We start from the raw sequence: 19,070 nt of genomic DNA on the forward strand, positions 1-19,070 counted from the left end.
AATTTTGGATGTATCAATTGATATTATAATAAGTTTATAACATTCTAAGTGTATTTAATTAGGAATTTGTTTTAAAGAATGTTAAAAAGTTAAGGAATTTGAGGGAATTGAAGAGATTCGTAGTGTATTTTAAGCATTCACAAATCTCGCATCTTTTCCTGAGATTTCGAGGATATTAAGTCAAAATTTTATATTGAATCTCTATAAATCAATTAAACTCCATCAAAATCTTTGAATTTATAATTCCATTAAAATATTTTGAAAATTTATTTGAATATACCCTCCTAAATATAAAAAGTGGCGAATTTATGAGCGTTAACTAGTTAGGTACCTTGTTTCATATTAAATATAAATATTGTAGCCAATCCAAAAAATAAAAGTGCAAAAATAAAATAAGTGAAAACCCTTTTTCTTTTCACCAAAAAATTAAAATTCCCAAAATGGCTCTCTTGTTTATTTTTTTTTGGAGTTTTAACAAAATACTCCCGGTACTGTTTACTTTTAATGAAAAATCACATTTATACCTTCTCTTGATACTATTCATTATACCTTTAAAATGACATTTCATTAAAAGAGAAGTTTTTTTTGAACTTTTCGTCAGTTTTTTTTATTTTTTATTTTTTTGGGTGGTATTTTTTCTGAGAAAACAAATAGAGAACCAACAAGTGGAATGGAATCTTGGAAAAAATTAGCTCTAGAACTGTCCAACCAAAATCAAAGCAACCCAACTTCCTTTCTTCCCAAACGGAACAGATTATCAACAGCAGGAGGAGAAAGAGAGCTGCTAAAATAAACAAACGCAGACCTCACCAGCTTTTAGTTGTGTCGGTTTTTATAACCGTTTCACCTGAGAGGAGAGAGAGAGAGAGGAGAGAGAGAGAGTCTTGCCGAAACTTAAAAAGCACTTTTTGTAGAAGTTGGTTTGGTTGGCCAGCCATGTCAGCCCTGGTGCTCAAAATGACCACAGCAGCCTCCTCTATATACCCCAAAAAGCCCTACCAAATCCTCTTCAATTCCATCTCCTCTCCCTCCCCTCCCTCAAATCGTAAAATCCTCATTGCAGCATTATCGCAAACACATAAATACTCCGGCTGCAGGATAACCCCCTGCGCACCATTCCTCCCTTTTCCCCAAAACCTGTCCCCCGGATTCCCTAATTGCTTCTCCGCCTCCTCTTCCTCTCGCAACCGCAGTGACGCTAGTGGGGTTTCCTCCGAAGATCGCGGAGAGTCATTTGTTGGGTCCGGCTCTGAGTCCGGCCCCGGTGGTGGTCTTATGGCCGATATGGGTTCGGCGAATCATAAAGGCGCCGATTGGTACGACAGCCCATTGTACCCGAACCAAGACGAATTGCTTTCTCCTCTGCAACATCAACAACAAAAACAACAGCAGCCGCAATCCCAATCCTCCTCCAAATTCCTCACCTTGCCCACCATTCTAACCCTCGGCCGCGTCGCCTCCGTGCCCGTTCTCATTAGCAGTATGATTTCGATTGAATTTTTTATTTCGTTGCAAATTGCATTGACTGCAATTGTGTATCTGGCTGGTTTTTGAATTGCCGGTGTGGGTTTTGTTTGTTCTTTGACTTTTGTGTCTCTGTTGGGAGATCCAATGCAATTCGAGTACTCATATTTTGGCAATGATGTTGATTTGTATGATGCATTTTGCGAACTTTTGAATTGCCCTTGTGGGTTTCATTTGTTTTTTTGATATTGCTGTCTCTGTTGGGAGCGTCAATACAATTGGAGTGGTCATTTTTTTGGGTATTGGGCATGTTTAAACATCTGGGTTTTGTATGCATTCTCGGTTTCTGCAGATTTTGGTTTTGGAAGCATAATGTCCTTGCATTTGATTAGGCTAACCTTGGTTTTTTTCCTTTCATTGTCCTAGCTTTCTATGTCGATAGTTGGTGGGGAACAACTGCCACAACTAGTATTTTCATTGCTGCAGCAATTACTGATTGGCTCGATGGGTATATTGCTCGGAAGGTTAACTTATTTTCTTTATCTTTTCAATTGATTTTGGGAATTTCAATTCTTGAGGTTGTTCATCTGGGTCAAATTATTGACTTTGTAAGAGTTTATTTGCGTTTCAGATGAGATCAGGATCTGCTTTTGGCGCATTTTTGGATCCGGTAGCTGATAAGGTATTGTACTCCCCACCAAAGTTAAAATGAAACACTTCCATTGTCAGTTTCAGCTTATTGAAGTAAAAGTACTGCTTTTTTTTATTATAATTCTTCTCTAAAACTGTTCTAGGGTTCTAAATTGATTGTCATTCCTGCTGAATGCAGCTCATGGTTGCAGCGACACTGGTTTTATTGTGTTCTAGGCCTTTGGATGTTGCTATGTTTGGGCAAGTTCCATGGCTATTTGTTGTTCCTTCAATTGCCATAATTGGTAGAGAGGTATGATATTGTTCTATTTGTCTCCTTTATTTTCTTAGTTATTAATTAATCGATTCAGGGCTTGCTTTCTTGTATGTCTTGTATTGGTGGACCAATCAAATATTTCACTAGTGTATTAGTAAAAAAGGTCGTACCCAGTGCACAAGGCTCCCGCTTTACGCAGGGTCTGGGAGAGGTGAATGTCGGCTAGCCTTACCCCCATTTTATGGAGAGGCTGCTCCCAAGTCTCGAACTCGAGACCTACGCTCATGGGCGAAGGCATTTGCCATCGCACCAAGTGCGACCTCTATCACTGGTGTATTAGTAATTGTCAAAATTAAATTTGATTGTATTTTTCGCCAGGAAGTTATGGTTAGTAGAAAAATGAAGTGTGCCTGTATTTAACATGAAAATGTTTGGCATGATCTTGAATGTAGAAAAAGTACGTAGGCATCTTCATAAAGATGTTGAGTGTGCGTTGGGCTGCCCCCGCGGGGGGTGGGGGGGGGGGGTGGTTTTGTTTGATCAGGATATCATGTACTTGGACAGTATGTTGAATTGCGGTTTGAAAATACATTGGCGTATCATTTCATCCATGTGAGGTTCAGTGTGGCCTTTTACTCTTTTTCGTGCATGTGCATATTCTGCATGTGAGTTTCCAAGTTCTACTGTTTCAGGTTCATAGAACAAATCATTTTAACCTATATTCTGATCAAATGAGTGATTATCTTATCAGCTATTCTCTCTTCCCCCACCCAACTTTTTCATTGATCAATTATTTGCATCCTGTAGTTTTATGGATTCCTCATGTTAATAACACTGTCTCACTAATTGCTTCTGCGTCTTACTTTTAGATAACCATGTCTGCAGTTAGAGAATGGGCTGCTTCTCAGAACGCTAAACTTTTAGAGGTTTGTTTTCCTTCCCCATGCGACCTCTGAACAACTGCCTTCTCATTTCAGAACTCATGGAAGATATTAGCTGTAACTCAGATCGTAAATTTTCATTCAAATGATAAATATTCTCAGGCTGTAGCTGTAAATAACTTGGGAAAGTGGAAAACAGCCACACAAATGATAGCACTAACTATCCTCTTGGCAACCCGAGACAACAGGTACATTGTCTGGTTTTCTTGAATTTTGGGCTATTCTTTTTAGGTCAATACAGATGAAATAGTTTATTAGTATAGTTTCTGATGCCATTTTCCTCCATCTATCATCCAACTTGTGCAGCCTTGGAAGACCAGAGGTTCTAGTAGCTTCTGGTGTTGTTTTGCTTTATGTTTCAGCAGGCCTTGCTGTGTGGTCATTGGTTGTGTACATGAGCAAGATATGGAAGGTACTGCTGAGGTAGTGTGTGAGCGACTCCTCTACGTTCACTGATACACATACTTCTCGATCGAGCAACCATTTCAAATGCGAAGAGGTACTAGTCAGTGCTCTGTACATGAACCCAGTAATGATCAATCTTGCACTGAGCATTCTGCTGATAGTCAAAGGAGGGGACAACACATTATTGCTAGAGATCTGAAGCATTTAAGTAAATTTTGCTTTAATATTTTGGGGTGGGTAGTATCATTTTGTCTAATCACTGCCCTCGACGACTTTATATTCTCACAGATGTCATGTCAGGTTGATCTAATTTTTTGGGGTAATACCTGGATAGAGATGTTGAAACAAAATTTCTTCATTGCATATCATATTTAAGGCGGTTATTCAATATTTGTATCTGTTCACTGATTCGGGAAGATTCTGGTTCTTTGAAGCGAGGTTAGGATGGATCATGTTGCGTTAATAAGTTGTAAGTTGCTTCTGCAGTTTGGTGTTGGAGATGATTTATGTGCTAGTTGATTTCAGAAAGTGTAAACAAAAAGTATCTACGGTTAAATAAAGCAGCTTTCTAAATTCCCTTAAGCTATTCCAACTGCTTATGGCTTTTACTTTCTAGCAGAACATTTTTTAGATTTCTGCAGGATCTTATAAGATTGATTACTTTTCCTTGTAAGGTTGTACCAGGAAAAAAGAACTGTTTGTACGTTATGTGTATGGAGTCGTTCCTTGTGGCAAAATTATAGTTTGAAACGTGTGCATTAACTTTTTTGTGAGGAATGACTTCTTACGTTTAAGAAGCCAACTAGAGTTCGTACGAACATTTATGAGAATAACTTTTTGTGAAAGAAAAGATGTGAACTACTAAACTTGTCAATTTGACGACTGTTTGGGATTTGTTTCTCTAGAAAGTGTTTATGTTCATAAGGTAAGCATGTTGAAAGTTTTATTAAAAATCTAGCAATGGTCTCACAACTTTAATTAAATTGGAGCAATGGTTTCTCAACTAAAAGTCCATTAGTATTGGTCCATCAACTCATCAAAACGTGCAGCTATGGTTCTTTTCGTCAACTTCGTTAGTATTCTGTCAGAATGAGTTATGTTGGAAGGACCATTGTTACAATTGGTTTAAAGTTGAGGAACCATTGCTCTAATTGGGTTAAAGTTAGAGACCATTTCTTCAGTTGGATTAAAGTTGAGGACCATTGGTGCAATTTTTCTTATTTGATTTTTCATATTTGCCCCTTGATTCAGCCTCTTTTACATAACAAGTGACTCATTTTGATGGAAATTTTAACAGAGTTGACGAAAAAGGCCATAGTTGCATGTTTTGAAGAGTTGAGGGACCATTGGTAATTGATTTTTAGTTCAGGAACAATTGCTCAAATTGGGTTAAAGTTGAGGGACCATGACTACAATTTACTCAAAATCTAAGCGCTTTATGTAAAATTGCTTAAAAGTGCTTCATGAAAAAATATTTGACAAGTGCTTTCTCGAAAGCACTTTTATGACTGACAGAAAGACTGAGAAAGTCAAGAAAACCAAGTCCCTAACAATTTGGTTATCACATAAAATTATTCTTAAAAGAAAAGCTGCAAGTACCAATTCAGCTAACTTATTACACAAGAAATGAAGATTCCCTTGAATAATTACGCCCCCAGGTTTTGGGAATTATGATTTGGTTCTCCAGGTTCTCAGAACCACCATCAGTAATTCGCAACGCATACGAGCGAAACTCGGAACATCTGCATCGACTCCTAGCTTAGTTATGCTGATTTCATTTCTGAGCCTGCAAAGCCAATGAACCAAGAAATTAGCATTTGAAAACGACGAGAATTGCCTTCCTAACATGCTGCAACAAGAAAATTACCAAAAACCGTCTCTTGTAACTTTCGACAAGCTCTTTGGGATCACGCCGAGTCTGTTTGTAAGCTACATTTTTGTCCATCTCCTACAAGAGTGATTTATATTCATACGAGTAACCTTTACCATCGAATTCGGAATCCAATTTTATAACCTGAATTATGCAATAAATAAACTCGTGTTTTAAGCTTGGAATCGTTGTGTACCTCGATCCATGCTGCCAGTTTAGGTCTGCCTGCAGTGATGTCATACTTCTTCACGTCCAACAAGAGAGGCTGAAATCTTTCAAGGAACGGAGCATAAGCTATATCCACCTGAAAGTAAGAACAAACTTATAAAAGAAATGCAACTGATGCTGAAAACTTCATATGAATTTTGTACGCGAGGATGGAGAGATTCTCCTGTAACGCAAGGAAAATGAAACTAAAACACTAATTGACAGAAAGCAGATATAGCTGCGGTATTACCAGACTGAACTTGCCAAGAAAGAAAGGTCCATCTTCAAATTTGGAAAGAGCAGTTTCGATATAGTCAAATGCAGCACCTGCTTCAACACGACTATGGTTAATAGGAGCCCAGTTTCAACTTAAATCAAATAACATCGAAAGAAGCAAGTGATCGTCTCACCAGCTGCATCAATTTCATCTTCTTTAATTGACGAAAACACAGACTTATTGAAGGTGTCTGTGTAGGACAGCAACTCTTCTGCAAACTCTTTCTTTGCTTGATCCTACATTTGCAGAGTATAAGGTTTTGTATAACATAGAGCAGTCAATATTCAGTAACCAAGTATTCTTGAAATCTTACGTCAGGGAACAGTGAAGGCCCTTCAAAGTGACTGTCAATGTATCTAATCAAATCAAGACTCTCTCCTTTCACTTCGTTATTGTGTTCGAGTGAAGGCACCTGCGTTCAAATTTCACATCAGACACGCCTTGTAGAGAAAATGCAATGGGAAATTAAGCATACGAATGACACAGAAATTTTGTGCAGACATAATGGCCGGAAACATCCCATTGGCTCCTTTTTCCATATAATTAACCAGTATAGTTTCTGTGCACTCCACAACAGGGCGGTATTTTAGATGCCTTATGATATGGGATCATTTCGTTGTAACGCAGCACAAAACAAATGAAAACAGCCTTGCAGGCTTATAGCATATGCTCTAGTTTCAAAATTTCACCTTGTTAGCAGGGTAGACTTTCTCCTTGTACCAAGCAGGCCTGTCCTGCAGATCAATAGGAACCAACTGTATCTTTTCCTCCAATCCCTGTTCATAAGAGTCATCAATGATTAAAGGGTTTGATCTTGGCGGTGAGAACAAAAACAGTCTAAGTACCAGCGTACTCAACGCAGTAACAAACGTCCACAAACAAGCAAGCATTAAGAGTTACCCACAGAATCAATATCCAATTTGGTAGCTCCGAAAAACGTATGCCAAAGAAACAGATTAAGTTTTCCCTTTTGTTTCTACTGGAACTTAAGATACAAGAATCCGATTCACAAGTCCCGGCCCTTCTACTCTAAAAGCTTCACTTGAGAAGTTCTATTCACTTTTTGCAAAGCCAAACGACGCGGATGAAATGCTCTCAAAGTTCTTTTCTTCTCCTTAAGTATTTTTGCAGCCATTCTAATCAAATCAAGTAAAACCAAACAATGAAATGTTCTTGAAACAACCTTACAATTCCGGGCAATCCACGCACGCTGCGCATACGGGCACTGGTAAGATATATACAACCTTCAACAATCCAAAAACCCAACATTTTCCAACGGTCAGATTCAAACTAAATGCAATTAAGTACTGAAAACCTAGTAATCTACACAAACCTTGTATTTCCATCGAAGATTGGAGGTGGGTCCGATGTAGAAGTAAGAGCTGGTGGAAGAACCTCTTGCCCGCTTCCCACATAAGAACAAGAAAACCATAAACAAATACGCAAAACAAGATTGCTCAATAATTTATGAAGTAAAAGATGAAGACTTTTACAATTCAAGCAACTGGGTTCTTAAAAACAAAGAAGAAAGGTAAGAACTTTATTTTGTACTGCACGAAATTTCCCATCTACTGTAACATACCCAGTCGCCATAGTTGCAGAGACTGAAGCTCTGGTTTTCTTTCCAGGGGAAGCTTGAAGATGAAGCTTGGGAGGAGACAATACGGCGGCGTTTGGAAATCTGGCTATCGCTGATGTCTTGGAGAGAGAATCTGAGATGTGCGGCCAAGATTTCAGAGATGGTGATGGTGAACAAGTAGGAGCTGCAGTGCCTCTCAAACTCACTTTCAGAGCCGCCATTTTGCGGTTTGAGTTGGTTTTGATTGGTTGTTATGTATTTATGTTCTTAACGGATTTTACAGAAATTTCCCGGGAAAAAATAAATAAAAATATTATTTGAGAAAACTAAAGGCCAAAATGGAGAAAGAGTCTGCATTTTGGATTAAGATATAAAATATTCAATGATCTTTGGATTTGAGCCATTGGTTAGAACAAAAGCCTAGAAAGTTATACAAACAATATGGTACATTAAATTTACCTTACGGGTCATTTTTATTAGGCGCTTTAATTATTAAATATAAAAGGCTTATATTTACGAAGATACAATGATTAAAATGAAAAAGAAAAAAAAACAAATCTGAAAGCTAAAAGTAAAATTGTGAAAGTGAGCCAAAATTTGAGAAGTGAATATAAGAAATTCATGTTTCAAGTCGAACAAGGGCTTATGTTTTCACGTCATGTAATTTAAAATACATTACTTGATACAAAGTCGAGGTGCAAGTTGAATTGGAAATTTTGATGGACATAATGCTTCCAAAGTTTATATTTTCAAGGCAAACATATACAATTCATGCAAATTGTAGCTCTCCCAAAAAAATAAAATAATAATAACAATAATCATGTCACGTTCCAATGGCTAGGAACTTTCTGCAGAAAATTTTCTGAGGCACTCTCAGTTCTCTAGCTATTCAACTTCCATCTATCCTCTAATTTCTTGTGGCATTAAATGTAAAAATTTAAAATTTAAAAAAAATTAAAAAATCCAGAAAGCACAGCTATACATCAGCAGAAGAGAGAAGAAAAAGGAAAAATAAAAAGGAAAAAAATGAGAAAAACTAACGAAAAGTCCAAAAAACTTACCTTTTAATGAAAAGCCATTTTTAAAAGTATAGTGAATAGTATCAGAAAAATGTATAAATGTGATTTTTCGTTAAAAGTGAACAGTATTATGATTGTTTTGTTAAAACTCCAAAAAAAAAAGGCCCAAAAATCTGCCTTTAACTCTCTTCTTTGTAAAGAAAACAAAAGCATTTGTTTGTTTCTTAGTACAAGTGAAGAAAACCAGGGGTTTTGAGTGAGATGGATCCATTTGAACCTCCAAAATCTAGGTGCTGGTGGCAGGGACACCACCACCTGCCTTAACCGAAAGCAGAGGCCCGTGCCCGTAGCTATGACTGACCAGATGCGAATCTAGGAACAGAACTACCACTGTGATGTCGTCGTGAAAATGTCTCCTCACCCCTCGGTCTATCTTTTTTAAGTCCGAATATCTCATTTCTCTCTTCTTTGCTGCTTCATGAAGCGCGGCTTTCACAAGTTTCCTTGCAATACCCTGCACAAATATGGGAAAACATTATAGCAGATGGAATAGCAACTTCAATAAAAGACAATTTCGATCTGAGATAATGAGATACTGAGCTTATGATATCGTACGGGCAAAATAAGACTGATCGCCCGAGAGCCAGAAGATGGTTGAGTAAATACAAAAGAAAGTCAAAACTTGACATAGGAACCGTACATTACGCGGATAGCTCTGGACAATGTCAACTGCGTCCTGATTGCTTAACTGCTCCCATAGGCCGTCTGATGCAAATATGAGAAACTGATCTTCCGGGTAGAGTTTTTGGACTAGGATTGTTGGCTCAGCTTTAAGGATCGGCTTGTTGAAGGGTTGTGATAATCTGAACTTTGCCAATAGAGGTTCTTTGTTAAACTCTTGCCTCTTCAGGTAGGCATCGCCGATGGATCTTGAAACCTGCGAGACAAGCAAACATCTCTAACATGAGTGCTGCTCTATTGTGCAATCCGTGTCATCTTTGTGAAGAGGAAATGCAAATTTGGTCATAAGCGTAGAAGATTTCAATGAATTAGAATTACCAAAACTTAAACGCAAAAATTATGCGAACCTAATTAGGGGTCTCATAGTTTATCTTAAACAAACTCTGTTGTAATTTAATTAATCCGTTGTGATAGGGGAAGACAGGCCTGACCCAAGGGCTTCATAACATATACTTTCACCAAAAGACTAATAAATATTAATGTTCAAAAGATCTCAAATCATTTGTTAAAATGTACCAGAGCATTCCTCCAGCAAATTTGCAAAATTGTTCGAAGCTCCGGGTTCAGAACTAAAAGTCAAATACACATAAACCTCAATTGTTTAGTTCCAAATCCATTCCAATAATGGCACACGCCCTAGTTGGGAAATATAATAAATGAAAACATTGCGAAAACTAAAGGACTTAAGACGAAAATACTCAGCCACACAGGAGTCAAAGGGGGAAAACGATCACTATACATGTACGGATACCCTGGTAACAGATAAGAAAGTTAATCACCTGTATCAAACCCTTCACGCGCCACACCTTGTGCTTTAACATCACAATCTGTGGATCATCAGGATGCAACGAGTGCAACTCCTCTCTCACAGATTCATGACTTGCATTGTGCTCGATTGATAACTGAACTGCTTTTACCTGTTTAATGGTCTTTTCCAGTCTTCCTAGCACAACACGAGAATCCCCCGCATTTGCTATGTATAGCAGCCCACTACATACTATGCCTACTAAACAACATGCACCAACAGAAGCAAGTAGTGGCTTGATTGCCCACTGCTTCTTTACTAGAGAGAGGAACTCCTCTTCGGTCGCCAAAAATGCCTTGGTGATAACATCAGCTGACATTCCCTGATTCTCTGACGTGAACTCTGCACCACGGAAAGCTGTCAAGTCAGTAAATATACGCATTAGCTATCTAAGTAGTGGAAGGGAAACCTGCATAAATAAGATATCTGTTATACCATAAAACTGATAACAATAGGGATTATTACGTGACCAGAACCTCAGTTGTTCGTAAATTTTCATAATTAGTATTATGACATATAATTCACGATCGAGGAGGTTGTTAATGAAAGAAAATTCAAGAAATCCAGTCCAGACCACGTGTTTTACACCTCACTCAGGAACCTCGCAATTGCCATAATAATAACGAAATTCTTATCCCCACTGATCCCGATTCTGACTCAAATATCATCAGTCGAGCATTGCAAAACGAATAAACCGTCACTACAAAGATAATCCCAGACAATAAAGCTCCCACTCGAGCATTGAAATAGCTCTTGATAATCGCATGTGTAGCAAGCATGCAAGACAGATCGCACCAAAACGACTATACCTTGTTTAATACTACTTTCCCATGGTGCAAGACATAAGAAAATACTACTTTCTCAGGCTTTTTTAATAATAGCAGCATTAGTTTAGTTATCACAATTACCAAACTCCTCAACAGGTCTAAAAAAAGATGAATTTAGGAGGAAGAATAACGCACTCTTGATATTGTTGAACAGGTGTTCATTTAAAAACCGGGCTGTTTCTGGACCTCCGTGTCCATCATAAATTCCAACAAATGTTCCATGAGGACCTGATTCGAGGGAGCTCAATGGCCCCGATTCCAGTTGGCTATGGTCTTCCAACAAATTGTTTGCTTGAATTACTGCCATCGAGAAATCTCCATTAACATGATGCCCTGAGTCTTTATACCACAACAAACCATCAATTCGACCACTCACGTCCCCCCTATTAGAGTTTTCACCCTCCAAAGACGGTTTCCAGCAAGGTGACACAAGCTTCAGAAAAGTAGTTGATACCATCCCTCACATATTCTCAACCAAATGACCCCGGAATTAAATTATTCAACGAGTCATCGTTGTGAACAAGAGCTAATCTTGGCACCGCCTCACCTTCCCTACAATTACAAAATCTAAGAGGTGTAAATCATCGAACTATGATCGGTATGTGAATAACCTGCATATAAATTTAAGAGTAAAAATTAAATTGCAAACATAACCAAAGTCAAATGGAAAGTTGTGCAAAACAAGATAATATGAGTTTAGGAAGATAATTAATTGAAGAGGGGCACAAATAATCCAGAAACAGCACAATATTCCCGGATAATTAAAATGCAAACTAAAAACCAATTGGTGTTTCAGAAAAAGACATGAACTTCGTTATGAAAAAACATCAAAACAATAAATTCATTTGTCCAACATAAACTTAAGACCAAACAAACATCTGGGGTACGAAAAAACAACATTGAATCATAACTCAAACAACAAAAGTTCATGTCTTTAAGAATTCAAAAACAAAATCTCCATACCTGGTATTCGATATGTTGGAGCCTTGGAGGGGGATCCTTCTGGCCTTTGTCTATGACGATTCAACTACCATCCGAGAGCTCAGAAGAACATTTTTATTCGGATTAGACTGAGAACCAATGAAGCAGATTTGGAATGTTCTGACAGAAAAAAAGTTGTCAGAAGCGTGGAAAGGGTTGGATCGAAGGAATGAAGAGAGAGTGAGAGAGGTAGAGAGAGAAAGACGAGAGGAGAGAGAGAGAGAGGGAGCAGTAAATTGGTTCTCTTTATTATTTAACAACAAATAAAAGGGTTAAAATCTTTGTTTCTTGCCGGGAAAGAGAAGATTAAGCATGGAGAAAGAAGAATACAAAGTTACAAACCCCTCGCCCTCGGTTTGAAAAAACCATGATAAGGGAGAGAGCTGAGGCCTTCTGGGTTGGATTTTCAGTTTTGGTATTCTAATTTATGGGCTGGGGTTTTGACTTTGACCTCCAACAAACCACCATTTTAGGCAACTTTTGCTCATCTTCCCTTCCCCAACCTTTATTTAGTAACAACTCCCTTCTAATAAGTTGTTCTAAAGACTAACCATTCCCACTTTGCCAATTATATTGTGTTGTCTTTGGGAATTTCTTGGGAATATAGTTGTCAACTTGTTGCCACTATCTATTACCAAATAATTTGTATCATGTTGCATAAATCATAATAAAAAACATATTTTATTGTCTGAATTTAAGTGTTATCGCGTTTGTTACTACAATGTTATACGCATCTAAACTCAAGTTCTAATTCTCCTTCTAATGATTTAGATGATTTTAATATAATTATGTTATCATTTACCAAAACAAGAAGAACACATTGGGGTGCATTTTTTCTCGTTGCTTTTAAGTAGTGGTGGTACATCACCACCGTGCTAACATCTTGTAAAAAAAATTTTGGGTACCGGTAACATAATAAGAGTGGACTACATGATTGATATATACTATTCTTGGGATATGATAATAATAAAATCCACATGTTATAAGTTCATTGAAGTAGTAACATCACGTAGTTGTGTTTCAAGTCTATTGAAAATGTGCTCTAACGAATGTGTATAATCTAAATCTAATCAATCTTGCTCTCCTAAGGTCCTTATGCATATTAACCACAAAGATTATATTAGTTTATGACACACCCCAACCTAAATCAAGGCATGATGGCCATCACGTGAGGGTGACGTAGCCATGTGCACAATGCGGAAGCAATATAGATTTAAGGAATTACGAATGAACAAAAACCAAATCAACTAGAGTACTAGTTAAGATAAAGTGCTAGTGCGAGATTGGTGTGAAATACACAACCAGAGCATAAATATCCTAAGTGCAGTCAAGCAGGACAAGTACTAATTATACAACACCCAAGGGTGATCCTACATTTATGATGTTCTGTCAGAACCACCGTCGAAATCCCCATGAGCCTCCAAAGCACTTCTACCTAAAACCTGGAGGGGCGCAAAACAAAAAGTGTGAGTGGACAAAAACAAAGCTTTTCAAAATCATTTCATTTCTCAAAAGTTCTAACCCCTCGCCGTAAAACCTGTATAATTTCCCAGAAAATAATAGTAATAATAAGCTGTATCAGAAATCATACTCAAGATGAAAATCTATAGAAGTATACCATGCCAAAGTATCTCAATGAAATGCCATAAGTAATCCAAACAAAATATATCAATGTCAGATATTGCATCAGCCAAATCCCTCTAACTGAATCTGTACGGCTGAGTCTATAGCTCATAATCAATCTCAATCATATCAAATCAAATCCTGCATACGAGTTGGGACCACCTAAAGTGGTCTTTACGACAAGACTAGGTGTAAAATAAATATGCTCTAGTGCTACGATCACGTGAAGGCTGTGCGAATAATCACGGGTCACCTACGAGTTGGAACCACCTAAAGTGGTTTGTACGACAAGCATGTGCACCTAACTTGGATCCAAGGTAAGCATATGGTGCAGAAGGTGAACATCACGTGAAGAATTGTGCCTTAACTCTGGGCGGGAGCACTAACACCTGGGTGCAGGTTTATGAGCTCTCAATACATCACATCAAACATTGCGTAACTAAAACAATCTCATACCTTTAATTTATAAACTTATCTGGCACTTACTTGTGCATCCGCAGCACCAATCATAAATATATGCAACTACTAATGTATAATAAAATAGACAGATACTTTGCATGGCATTTCAAAACATATAATCATTCAAATTTATTTTCTGGGAAAAATCTCAAGTATATAGGTATATACCAAAAAAACCAAAAGCCCACTCACTGATATGCCCCCGAGTCTTGATTGATGGCGCTCGTCCTCAGGATAGGTCTCACCTATATGCGAAATAACTGAATAAACGTTATTTAAAGCACATACACAAAACTAGAAAATAACTTCTACTCAACCTCAGGAACATCCCCATATTTTTAGAAAAAAAATTCATGACTCCACGTGCCCTCACGCGCCGGCCAGGGCACGGCCAGACGAGTGGCTCACGCGCAGGCACGTGCCTGGTACACCAAACGGATTCCCTAACGACGTTAGGGAATATTCCGTTAAAAATCAGAATATGCCGTTAAAGTTACCTGAAGGCGTCAGAATATTCGTCAACTTTGACGGAATATTCTCCTTATTCTTCCTTGGTTCGCCGGAGTCCGGTGCTGGTCATCGCTGCGATCGTCGGAAACTGGAAAATTTTAAAACTTCAATATCTCGCTCATTTTCCCACCAAAATTCATGAGATTTGTACCAAAATGAAGCTTAGGACTAGAAGAACAAAACCTTACCACTTTCAAGCTTTGAAATCCACGGGATTTCGCCGGAGGAACCTCGATATTCCGGCCAAACTTGAAACTTGTCAAACTCAACTTCACGACGTCCAATTCACTTCAAAATTACTCATCGAGCTTCGTGAAGATGTTTTAAGGCTCCCTAGCAGCTTAAAATCTCCTAAAAACTTCGAAATCACGAGTGCATGAACATTAACCCAAAATTGGGTTCTCGGGTTCTTAGGAAAATGAGGTCTTCACATTCTAAAAAGAGTATAGATGTGTTCCTGAGCTCACAAGGAACATAAATATGACTTCAAAAACCTCGATCCGTGAAGAAATTGCTTGGTTTGAGGTTTGTCTGTATGTATTGTACGGAAAATGGAGAAAAACCGAGAGGGAGGAGAGAGAGAGAGGGTCAACGGGAGGGGGAGTATGTGTGTGGTCCTGATTTTCTTACAACCAACCAAAACAATTAGAACCTTTAGTTCTAATTAGGTCCAAAAATTTAGAAACTTAACATATTGGACCACCTCTAAAAGTATGTCACACACAACACACCTCAACGTCCAAAGGTAAAATAGACATTTCACACTGACAATAAAATAATTCGGGACAGGCTGTCACAATTTAGATTCAAATACGTAAAATATTTGACAACTTAATAAAGCACAACTAGTTTAAAATGAAAGAGACCATTGTGATTGTGAGACTGGAGAGGAAGAAAACGGGCTCTTTAAATTGTTATGAATTTAAGCTTTTGGATATAAATTAGTATAATTTTATGGCTAATATGAATTTGATCCTCACAGGTCCTCAAGATAAAGACCTTAGTTGAGCAGGACTTCTACTATATAAATTTCCAAATTTAAGCTCATTTAATATGGCAATGATTATTCCTTTTTTTAATTTTATGTTGCTTGGTGAAAATTGAACCTTTTTTGGGGGTTAATTTTTGGTTCGTGTGTTTTTTATGACATTAGACACATAGTTTATATCGGTATGCACCAATTTGATTAAACCATATGGATTCGGCATTTCGGCAGTCACTGTAACGGCAACAACTTCCTTCCAAGAACATGGGACTTTTCCCTTCTACTTGGAGAAAATCGAAGCTTGACTTTATTTTAGCAACATAAGATTGGATGGCTTTGAATAAGTTTATTATTCATCTCTACGCGTTTTCTTCTTGGTCCGAAGTGAAGAACTTTCATATCAACTTTTTACACGTAAGTTACAGAGGAACGTCGAAGCGTTGATTAGTTAGTAACTTAATATGGCGTTAACTACTTGTTCAAATGCTCTAAACAATAAATTGTTTGGATAATGAGAGTATGTTATGGAGCATGTCCAAATAGATGATTAGCTGTATTAAATTACTAAAAGCTCATTTGAAAATACTTTTAAAATGTCTGAAAAGAATTAAATCTTGGAGAAACACTTAACTGATGCTTTTTAAGTACTTTTGAAACCCTAAAATATTTTCTCTAAAATATTTTTTAGTTATTTTAAAAATACTTTAAAACGAGTCATAACTAGTCAACACTCATGTATTCTTGTAATTTATAACAATTTTTTATTAATTTTATTTTGCCAATATATTCATCTACCTATTTATAAATATTATATTAAGCAAGATTCTATTTCTTATTTGACACCTTGTTTTTTATTGTGAGAATTGAAATTTTACTACACGTCGTGTAATTCGAAAAATGTAAACATTTATCAAGGAAAATGAATAAAAAGGAAAAATATTTAGCAATGCCTTAGGAAGTAAGGCATTGTTCCATTTGGTCTTATGAATTTTCAATTTGGTTGAATCATTTTAAACCTTCAATTTGTGTTATTATTCTTTTGTCGTTAGGTTTGTCAATTATTTCGTCAAATTAAATTTTATTCAATCCTTTGGATATAGGGCAAGTCTTTGATTTTGTTGAAGATATGTGAGTTTGTTTTAATTCTTAATTTGTTCACATAACCCTTATATCAAAATGTTAACTATTTATCAATTTTAGTTGCGAATGTAGCATTTGGTTGATGTACATGTCCCTAATATATGGTATTATACATTGCCCATGATAGAAATAATGATAATTGTGACAATTCATGGTAGAGGGGGACAATGGCACTAAAAGTGTAGGGTACTTATAATTTTTCAAAGATTTTTTAGTCAAAATGGTTCTCGAGATAAACATAACTCCTTATTTTGGTCACTAAGATTTAAAATCGATAGAAATGGTTCCTCAAATTGTCCACCGTTAATCATTTTGGTCATTTCGTAAAAAAACTCTGTTAAATTGAGGTTATGTTTGTCAAATCAACCCCCATCTTAAACTGGTGGTTCTTTAATCCAACATAGACTTTTCACAAAAGAACAAAAATGATTGGCGGTGGATAATGTCAATAACCACTTTTACAGATTTTAAATTTCAAAAATAAAAATAAAATGTTATGACAATTTCAATAACAACTTTGGCTAAAATGCCTTTTTCCAACCCAATTGAAAGTACGGATAGTAAAGTGAAACCATGTTCATAGTTTTTAAAAAATTGTTGATGCTTTAAAAGTAACGAAAACTAATAAAAATAGCTTGAAAACTTTGAGTTTTAACGATAAGGACAAAATAAAGGGTAAAGTGAATAGTAACATGATTAATTTTTTAGTGTAAAAATGTGGTTTTTCGTTAAAATGAACAATACCAGAAATTTTTCGTTAAAGTTCCCTTAAAAATATTGTTTGCATTCCAAAATTTACAAAAGCAGAAGACAAATTTGTATAAACAAAAGTGGACGACGACATTTTTAAAGTGTCAATACGAGAAAGAAACAAAAAAAGGTGCATAAGAGGAAAATACAGCAAAGTCCAAGGGCTCCATGCCAAACAAATAAAACAATAACTGTCCGACATGGCATTGCCTAAACATTTCCCGCGGGCCGTTCGATGGCAGGCCAACCATGTAGTTTTGTCTCTCCCTACCGAATTATCGCATCAGTCCACTCCTCCGAGACGGCGCTACGATTCGTTCCCAGCCGCACGCGTCACCATCGCCGGAGACTCAAACATGGCCACCAGCTCAATCCGAGTGGCCGCCGCCCAAATGACCTCCATCAACGAGCTTGCCGCCAATTTCGCTACCTGCTCCCGCCTCGTCAAAGTATCCATCTTTTTCACCTCTTTTTCTTCTCTTTTTCCCCTTTTCAATGTAAATATGATAATAAATTCTGTTTAATAAATTAAGTAATTATGTGAAGGAAGCAGCTGCCGGCGGAGCAAAATTGATTTGCTTTCCAGAAAGCTTTTCGTTTATTGGTGCCCACTGCCAAAGATGGTGACAGTCTGAAAGTAGCAGAACCTCTGGAGGGTCGAAAGACTTGTTCCTTCCTATGGTATCTTTCAGAATTGTGATCTGACCTTCCTTTAGAAGTATGTCCTCGTCAAGGGTTTCGATCTTCTTCTTCAACATGTTAACCTCCGAGTTCAACAACATGTTCTTCTCGTTGTATTTCTTCACCTCCTCCCACATCATATCTCTCTCCTCTGAAGTTTTAGGCAGTATCCCCCGAGTAACTGTTAATTCTTTCGTCATTTATATAATAACAAGAGAGGGTGAGGGCAGAGAAATTTTTCAATGTGATCAGAATACGGAGTGGTATATCATGTATCACTATATAAATGGTAGGATATATGTGCTAAAAAATTAATAACTTAAAAAATTAAACTTTCCATCATTTATATAATAACACGTGATGTATCACTCGCATTTCCGTCACAATGAAAAATTTCTCTTGAGAGCGGGAGTGAGAGTGAGTCAATGGATTAATTGTTATATGGCCCGACCCAATTAGAAGGCTTCTTGGGTTTTTTATTTTTAATTAATTAATTATTTTTGGTGTTCTTTTGGGCAGTGAGGGTAAATTAGTCCTAAAGTGAAAATTTTGAAAGTTTTGTCGCCTGCTGAAATAGGGGGAGGAGCGGGTGTCTGATAGAGCGGGAATCGGGTGTGAGCAGGTACAAGTTTGCTTGAATACACGTGGTCAAGAGGTTTGCTTAGCTAAATTTTCTTTTTCTTCTAAATTAAAAAAATTAGTAATGATAACGAGAGATATTACTATCGTAAGCTAGACTATAACGAGAAAAAGAGTTTGAATCAGATGCACAACAGGTTAATAAAGAAGGTTTTATCCACTATGACAACCCAATACTTGTTGGAGTTTTAGCTGAATTTCACGTAAATCAAATGCCAGAATGAATCAGACCGTCTGACAACGTAATATTATCACATTTT

The 19,070-nt window shown here is 37.1% G+C and overlaps 3 protein-coding genes across 5 annotated transcripts; 1 reads left to right on the forward strand and 2 right to left on the reverse strand.

Moving 5' to 3' along the window:
* The first annotated feature begins 708 nt into the window (after positions 1-708).
* LOC126620786 (CDP-diacylglycerol--glycerol-3-phosphate 3-phosphatidyltransferase 1, chloroplastic) lies at positions 709-4,290 on the forward strand. The gene is made up of 7 exons (XM_050289076.1): positions 709-1,480; positions 1,891-1,988; positions 2,096-2,146; positions 2,294-2,407; positions 3,241-3,297; positions 3,415-3,500; positions 3,619-4,290. Exons 1-7 carry the CDS (start codon positions 937-939, stop codon positions 3,737-3,739), a joined length of 1,071 nt encoding a protein of 356 aa, XP_050145033.1. The 5' UTR covers positions 709-936; the 3' UTR covers positions 3,740-4,290.
* An 842-nt stretch (positions 4,291-5,132) lies between these two features.
* On the reverse strand, positions 5,133-7,895 carry LOC126620789 (protein IN2-1 homolog B-like). Its single transcript, XM_050289088.1, has 10 exons — positions 7,654-7,895; positions 7,405-7,476; positions 7,255-7,315; positions 6,761-6,847; positions 6,385-6,483; positions 6,205-6,307; positions 6,045-6,121; positions 5,784-5,891; positions 5,585-5,665; positions 5,133-5,503 (listed from the first exon to the last, which is right to left on the reverse strand). The coding sequence occupies exons 1-10, from the start codon at positions 7,869-7,871 to the stop codon at positions 5,492-5,494; spliced, it is 918 nt and encodes a 305-aa protein (XP_050145045.1). The 5' UTR covers positions 7,872-7,895; the 3' UTR covers positions 5,133-5,491.
* A 936-nt stretch (positions 7,896-8,831) lies between these two features.
* Positions 8,832-12,440, reverse strand: LOC126620768 (probable protein phosphatase 2C 38). Of its 3 annotated transcripts, none has more exons than XM_050289055.1 (5): positions 12,006-12,440; positions 11,178-11,594; positions 10,190-10,572; positions 9,370-9,606; positions 8,832-9,183 (listed from the first exon to the last, which is right to left on the reverse strand). In XM_050289055.1, the coding sequence occupies exons 2-5, from the start codon at positions 11,497-11,499 to the stop codon at positions 8,956-8,958; spliced, it is 1,170 nt and encodes a 389-aa protein (XP_050145012.1). In that variant the 5' UTR covers positions 11,500-11,594; positions 12,006-12,440; the 3' UTR covers positions 8,832-8,955. The 3 variants fall into 3 exon arrangements, with proteins under 3 accessions (XP_050145012.1, XP_050145019.1, XP_050145007.1); XM_050289062.1 differs by having other exon boundaries at positions 10,190-10,557; positions 11,178-11,653; XM_050289050.1 differs by having other exon boundaries at positions 11,178-11,653.
* Between the last annotated feature and the right edge of the window lie 6,630 nt (positions 12,441-19,070).

The sequence above is a fragment of the Malus sylvestris genome, chromosome 1, assembly GCF_916048215.2.
Source record: "Malus sylvestris chromosome 1, drMalSylv7.2, whole genome shotgun sequence".
NCBI classification, from domain to species: Eukaryota; Viridiplantae; Streptophyta; class Magnoliopsida; order Rosales; family Rosaceae; genus Malus; species Malus sylvestris.

Bases quoted from the DNA above. Each gene is read 5' to 3' on its own strand.
- LOC126620789 (XM_050289088.1), bottom strand. From the start codon at position 7,871: ATGGCGGCTCTGAAAGTGAGTTTGAGAGGCACTGCAGCTCCTACTTGT. The intron at 7,316-7,404 runs GTTTGTGTAGAT...GGATTGTTGAAG, and splicing joins ATCTTCGATGGAAATACAAG to GTTGTATATATCTTACCAGT. The intron at 6,484-6,760 runs GTGAAATTTTGA...ATTTGAACGCAG, and splicing joins AAGTCTACCCTGCTAACAAG to GTGCCTTCACTCGAACACAA.
- LOC126620768 (XM_050289055.1), bottom strand. From the start codon at position 11,499: ATGGTATCAACTACTTTTCTGAAGCTTGTGTCACCTTGCTGGAAACCG. The intron at 9,607-10,189 runs GTGATTAACTTT...CTTGTCTCGCAG, and splicing joins GCGTGAAGGGTTTGATACAG to GTTTCAAGATCCATCGGCGA. The intron at 9,184-9,369 runs GTACGGTTCCTA...ATATTTGTGCAG, and splicing joins TCCAGAGCTATCCGCGTAAT to GGTATTGCAAGGAAACTTGT.
- LOC126620786 (XM_050289076.1), top strand. From the start codon at position 937: ATGTCAGCCCTGGTGCTCAAAATGACCACAGCAGCCTCCTCTATATAC. The intron at 1,481-1,890 runs GTATGATTTCGA...TCATTGTCCTAG, and splicing joins CGTGCCCGTTCTCATTAGCA to CTTTCTATGTCGATAGTTGG. The intron at 2,147-2,293 runs GTATTGTACTCC...TGCTGAATGCAG, and splicing joins TGGATCCGGTAGCTGATAAG to CTCATGGTTGCAGCGACACT.